At 56.9% G+C, this 6624-nt stretch overlaps 1 protein-coding gene across 1 annotated transcript in view; it reads left to right on the top strand.

Annotated features, from left to right (window-relative positions):
- Positions 1 to 6624, top strand: part of znhit6 (zinc finger HIT-type containing 6) — a 110164-nt gene that overhangs the window by 11380 nt on the left and 92160 nt on the right. The window contains exon 5 of the mRNA XM_070885957.1: positions 2934 to 3037. Within this exon, the coding sequence (XP_070742058.1) occupies positions 2934 to 3037 (104 nt within the window). The remainder of the gene's footprint in view (positions 1 to 2933; positions 3038 to 6624) is intronic.

The following is a 6624-nucleotide window of genomic DNA, read 5'->3' as shown; positions in this document are numbered from 1 at the left end:
CTCCCTCTCCCTCCCCTCGCTCTCCCTCTCCCCTCCCCCTCGCTCTCCCTCTCCCCACCCCCTCGCTCTCCCTCTCCCCACCCCCTCGCTCTCCCTCTCCCCTCCCCCTCGCTCTCCCTCTCCCCTCCCCCTCGCTCTCCCTCTCCCCTCGCTCTCCCTCTCCCCTCCCCCTCGCTCTCCCTCTCCCCTCCCCCTCGCTCTCCCCCTCGCTCTCCTCCTCCCCTCTCCCTCCCCTCCCCCTCGCTCTCCCTCTCCCCCCCCCTCGCTCTCCCTCTCCCCACCCCTCGCTCTCCCTCTCCCTCCCCCTCGCTCTCCCTCTCCCCTCCCCCTCGCTCTCCCTCTCCCCTCCCCCTCGCTCTCCCTCTCCCCTCCCCCTCGCTCTCCCTCTCCCCTCCCCCTCGCTCTCCCTCTCCCCTCCCCCTCGCTCTCCCTCTCCCCTCCCCCTCGCTCTCCCTCTCCCCTCCCCCTCGCTCTCCCTCTCCCCTCCCCCTCGCTCTCCCTCTCCCCTCCCCCTCGCTCTCCCTCTCCCCTCCCCCTCGCTCTCCCTCTCCCCTCCCCCTCGCTCTCCCTCTCCCCTCCCCCTCGCTCTCCCTCTCCCCTCCCCCTCGCTCTCCCTCTCCCCTCCCCCTCGCTCTCCCTCTCCCCTCCCCCTCGCTCTCCCTCTCCCCTCCCCCTCGCTCTCCCTCTCCCCTCCCCCTCGCTCTCCCTCTCCCCTCCCCCTCGCTCTCCCTCTCCCCTCCCCCTCGCTCTCCCTCTCCCCTCCCCCTCGCTCTCCCTCTCCCCTCCCCCTCGCTCTCCCTCTCCCCTCCCCCTCGCTCTCCCTCTCCCCTCCCCCTCGCTCTCCCCTCTCTCCCTCTCCCTCTCCCCCTCGCTCTCCCCTCTCCCCCTCGCTCTCCCTCTCCCCTCCCCCTCGCTCTCCCCTCCCCCTCGCTCTCCCTCTCCCCTCCCCCTCGCCCTCCCTCTCCCCTCCCCCTCGCTCTCCCTCTCCCCTCCCCCTCGCTCTCCCTCTCCCCTCCCCCTCGCTCTCCCCTCTCTCCCTCTCCCTCTCCCCCTCGCTCTCCCCTCCCTCTCCCCCTCGCTCTCCCCTCCCCCTCGCTCTCCCTCTCCCCTCCCCCTCGCTCTCCCCTCCCCCTCGCCCTCCCTCTACCCTCCCCCTCGCTCTCCCCTCCCCCTCACTCTCCCCTCCCCCGCCCTCTCCCCTCCCCCTCGCACTCCCATCCCCCACCCTCTCCCATTCCCCTCCCCCGCCCACTTCCCCGCCCCTCACCCACCCCGCCTCCTCCCCCTCCCCCTCCCTCGCCCCCACCCCTCACCCGCTCCCCCTCGCCCCTCCCTCATCCCCGCCTCGCTCTCCCGTCCCCCTCGTTCTCCCATCCCCCTCGCTCTGCCTTCCCCCGTCCTCTGCCCACCTCCTCGCTCTCCCCTCCCCCGCCTCCTCCCCCTCCCCCTCCCTCGCCCCCACCCCTCACCCGCTCCCCCTCGCCCCTTCCTCATCCCCGCCTCGTTCTCCCATCCCCCTCGTTCTCCCGTCTCCCTCGCTCTGCCCTCCCCCTCGCTCTGCCCTCCCCCTCGCTCTGCCTTCCCCCGCCCTCTGCCCACCTCCTCGCTCTCCCCTCCTCCCCCTCCCTCTCCCTCGCCCCCACCCCTCACCCGCTCCCCCTCGCCCCTCCCTCATCCCCCCCCTCGCTCTCCCTTCCCCCGCCTTCTCCCCTCCCCCTCGCTCTCTCCTCTCCCCTCGCACTCCCACCCCCCCACCCTCTCCCATTCCCCTCCCCCGCCCACTTCCCCGCCCCTCACCCACCCCGCCTCCTCCCCCTCCCCCTCCCTCGCCCCCACCCCTCACCCGCTCCCCCTTGCCCCTCCGTCATCCCCGCCTCGCTCTCCCGTCCCCCTCGCTCTGCCTTCCCCCGCCCTCTGCCCACCTCCTCGCTCTCCCCTCCTCCCCCTCCCCCTCCCTCGCCCTCACCCGCTCCCCCTCGCCCCTCCCTCATCCCCGCCTCGCTCTCCCGTCCCCCTCGCTCTCCCCTTCCCCTCGCCCCTCCCTCATCCCCGCCTCGCTCTCCCGTCCCCCTCGCTCTCCCCTCCCCCTCGCCCCTCCCTCATCCCCGCCTCGCTCTCCTGTCCCCCTCGCTCTGCCTTCCCCCGCCGTCTGCCCACCTCCTCGCTCTCCCCTCCCCCACCTCCTCCCCCTCCCCCTCCCTCGCCCCCACCCTCTGCCTCCCCCACCCGCCCTCTCTCCCCCTCCCCCGCCCTCTCTCTCTCTCTCTCCCCCGCCCCTCTCTTTCCCTACCCCCCCCCCACCCCGCCGTGTTAAGAAAAATTGGAGTAAAATGTAGTTGTCCTAACTTGCTTAAAAGGCCAGAATTGGCGTGGGTTGTAGGTTACACCCGCAATGAGGTTTAAAAAAATTGAATTACCCCCAACGCGGGGAACTTTGGGGGAACTTGGAGATTTTTTTTAAAGTGGCGCACGTCAAAAGAAGGGTGCAGGTGATTGTGGAAATTTGAGCCCACAGTGTTTTCTCTTACCTTGTTGGCCCTGCCCACATGCATTACCTCACACTTCTCCAGATTGAATTCCATTTGCCCCTGTTCTGCCCCCCTGACCAGTTCATCGATATCTCCCTTGCAGTCCACAGCTTTCTTCCTCATTATCAATCTTTGGAGCATTTGCAAACTTCTTAATCGTCCCCCTGGTCTCCTGTGGCCTTGTGGCTGTGGGGTGGAATTTCCCATAAATTGACCCCAGATTTCCCCCCGAACCCCAGCAGTTGGCAATAACTAGCGGCAGCAGGCAGGTTGATCCAGCGACCCCCCACACTCGCCCCTGTTTGTGCATTCACTTCAGTCTCGCGCAGTATTGTGGTTTGCAGCGATGGGTTCTGTCGAAAATGTCCTCCTGTGATTTGCTGACCGCATCCTTTCTCCTTGCAGCTGAACTTTATGAAAAATCGAGCCCGTAAATACAACATCGACCTGAAACTTTTACCCATTGGGTTTACAAAAAGGAGGGAGAATTCAACGTATTTCAATAAGAGGTGAGTTTCCACAGTGAAGTGTGGCCGGTAAGAATGGAAATCTGTGCATAGAATCATAGAAATTTACAGCACGGTCGGAGGCCATTCGGCCCATCGTGTCCGCATCGGCCGACCAAGAGCTACCCAGCCTAATCCCACTTTCCAGCTCTCGGTCCGTAATCCTGTAGGTTACGGCACTTTAAGAGATGGCTCTGACCATCATTTTCCAGTCCTCTCTGGCTACAGGTGTGGTGCCAGAGGACTGGAGGACTGCTAATGTGATACCGTTGTTTAAAAAGGGAGAAAGGGATAGGCCGAGTAATTACAGGCCAGTCAGCCTAACCTCAAATTATTGGAAAAAGTCCTGAAGGACAGAATAAATCTTTATTTAGAAAGAAATGGACTAATCAAGGACAGTCAGCATGGATTTGTTAATGGAAGGTCATGTTTGACGAACTTGATTGAATTTTTCGAGGAGGTAACCAGGAGGGTCAATGAGGGTAGTGTGTACGATGTAGTGTATATGGATTTTAGCAAAGCTTTTGATAAGGTCCCACATGGCAGACTGTTGAAACTCTGTACTGTGTTCCATGCTGACCTTTCTCACCTCAAGTCGCTGGAGAAATACCACCAACGATGTCTCCGCAAGATCCTACAAATCCCCTGGGAGGACAGACGCACCAACATTAGTGTCCTCGACCAGGCCAACATCCCCAGCATTGAAGCACTGACCACACTCGACCAGCTCCGCTGGGCAGGCCACATTGTCCGCATAACAGACATGAGACTCCCAAAGCAAGCGCTCTACTCGGAACTCCTTCACGGCAAACGAGCCAAAGGTGGGCAGAGGAAACGTTACAAGGACACCCTCAAGGCCTCCCTGATAAAGTGCAACATCCCCACTGACACCTGGGAGTCCCTGGCCAAAGACCGCCCTAAGTGGAGGAAGTGCATCCGGGAGGGCGCTGAGCACCTCGAGTCTCGTCGCCGAGAGCATGCAGAAATCAAGCGCAGGCAGCGGAAGGAGCGTGCAGCAAACCAGTCCCACCCACCCCTTCCCTCAGCCACTGTCTGTCCCACCTGTGACAGGGACTGTGGTTCTCGTATTGGACTGTTCAGACACCAAAAAACTCACTTCAGGAGTGGAAGCAAGTCTTCCTCGATTCCGAGGGACTGCCTATGATGATGATGATCTCGCCTCTGCTATCCTCTGTTGCAGCAGTTTAGAAACATAGAAAATAGGTGCAGGAGTGGGCCATTCAATGTGTTCATGGCTGAACATGCAACTTCAGTACCCCATTCCTGCTTTCTCGCCATACCCCTTGATCCCCCTAGTAGTAAGGACTACATCTAACTCCTTTTTGAATATATTTAGTGAATTGGCCTCAACAACTTTCTGCGGTAGGGAATTCCACAGGTTCACCACTCTCTGGGTGAAGAAGTTTCTCCTCATCTCGGTCCTAAATGGCTTACCCCTTATCCTTAGACTGTGACCCCTGGTTCTGGACTTCCCCAACATTGGGAACATTCTTCCTGCATCTAACCTGTCTAAACCCATCAGAATTTTAAACATTTCTATGAGATCCCCTCTCATTCTTCTGAACTCCAGTGAATACAAGCCCAGTTGATCCAGTCTTTCTTGATATGTCAGTCCTGCCATCCCGGGAATTAGTCTGGTGAATCTTTGCTGCACTCCCTCAATAGCAAGAATGTCCTTCCTCAAGTTAGGAGACCAAAACTGTACACAATACTCCAAGTGTGGCCTCACCAAGGCCCTGTACAACTGTAGTAACACCTCCCTGCCCCTGTACTCAAATCCCCTCGCTATCAAGGCCAACAAGACATTTGCTTTCTTAACCGCCTGCTGTACCTGCATGCCAACCTTCAATGACTGATGTACCATGACACCCAGGCCTCGTTGCACCTCCCCTTTTCCTAATCTGTCACCATTCAGATAATAGTCTGTCTCTCTGTTTTTACCACCAAAGTGGATAACCTCACATTTATCCACATTATACTTCATCTGCCATGCATTTGCCCACTCACCTAACCTATCCAAGTCACTCTGCAGCCTCATAGCATCCTCCTCGCAGCTCACACTGCCACCCAACTTAGTGTCATCCGCAAATTTGGAGATACTACATTTAATCCCCTCGTCTAAATCATTAATGTACAGTGTAAACAGCTGGGGCCCCAGCACAGAACCTTGCGGTACCCCACTAGTCACTGCCTGCCATTCTGAAAAGTACCCATTTACTCCTACTCTGCTTCCTGTCTGACAACCAGTTCTCAATCCATGTCAGCACACTACCCCCAATCCCATGTGCTTTAACTTTAGGGGTGCAGTAGCGTAGTGGTTATGTCACTGGACCAGTAATCCAAACCCTGGACTAATGATCCAGAGACATGAGTTCAAATCCCACCACGGCAGCTGGGGAATTTAAATTCAGTTAATTAAATAAATCTGCAATAAAATGCTAGTATCAGTAATGGTGACCGTGTAACTGCCTGATTGTTGTAAAAACCCATCTGGTTCACTGATGTCCTTCAGGGAGGGAAATCTGCCGCCCTTACCCGGTCTGGCCTATATGTGACTCCAGACACACAGCAATGTGGTTGACTCTTAACTGCCCTCTGCAGTTCAAGAAGGCGGCTCACCACCACCTTCTCAAGGGGCAATTAGGTATGGGCAATAAATAAAAGTAGGGAAGTCCTGCTACAACTGTACAGGTCGTTGGTGAGGCCACACCTGGAGTACTGCGTACAGTTTTGGTCTCCGTATTTAAGGAAGGATATACTTGCATTGGAGGCAGTTCAGAGGCAGTTGAGATGAAGGGGTTGTCTTTTGAAGAAAGTTTGAGCCTATACTTAGAAGAATGAGAGATGATCTTATTGAAACATATAAGATTCTGAGGGGGCTTGACAGGGTGGATGCAGAGAGGATGTTTTCCCTTGTGGGGGAAATCTAGAACTAGGGGCATAGTTTCAGAATAAGGGGCCGCCCATTTAAAACTGAGATGAGGAGGAATTTCTTCTCTCAGAGGGTTGTGAATCTGTTGAATTCTCTGCCCCAGAGAGCTGTGGAGGCTGGGTCATTGAATATATTTAAGGCGGAGAGAGACAGATTTTTGAGCGATAAGGGAATAAAGGGTTATGGGGAGCGGGCGGGGAAGTGGAGCTGAGTCCATGATCAGATCAGCCATGATCGCATTGAATGGCGGAGCAGGCTCGAGGGGCCTAATGGTCGACTCCTGCTCCTATTTCTTATGTTCTTAATTGCCAATTTTGCCAGCGACATCTTCATCCCAGGAACGAATAATAGAGAAAAGAAATCCCTCCGAGGGCAGTTCATCGTAACTACTAATGTTTGCCATACCATTAGCGATCGTTTTGTGTACAGGCTGTAGCAGTTTACATAACCGATCTACTTTTATTTATTCTTTTAACGACATGACTAAAATAGTATATGGATCCAAAATTATGTTGACATTTGTGGCACGTGATGCCCCGTATTTGGCAAGGCTGAGGGAAAAGGGAGAATGGTGATCAGATGCGAGAGCACTGAAATTCCCCATGTGCTAAGCTCGCTCTACAAATATTGGGAGAGG

Source organism: Pristiophorus japonicus, chromosome 8, assembly GCF_044704955.1.
Source record: "Pristiophorus japonicus isolate sPriJap1 chromosome 8, sPriJap1.hap1, whole genome shotgun sequence".
Lineage (NCBI taxonomy): Eukaryota > Metazoa > Chordata > Chondrichthyes > Pristiophoridae > Pristiophorus > Pristiophorus japonicus.
The sequence above is the reverse complement of the archived record's forward strand: the minus strand, read 5'-3'. Positions and strand labels throughout refer to the sequence as shown.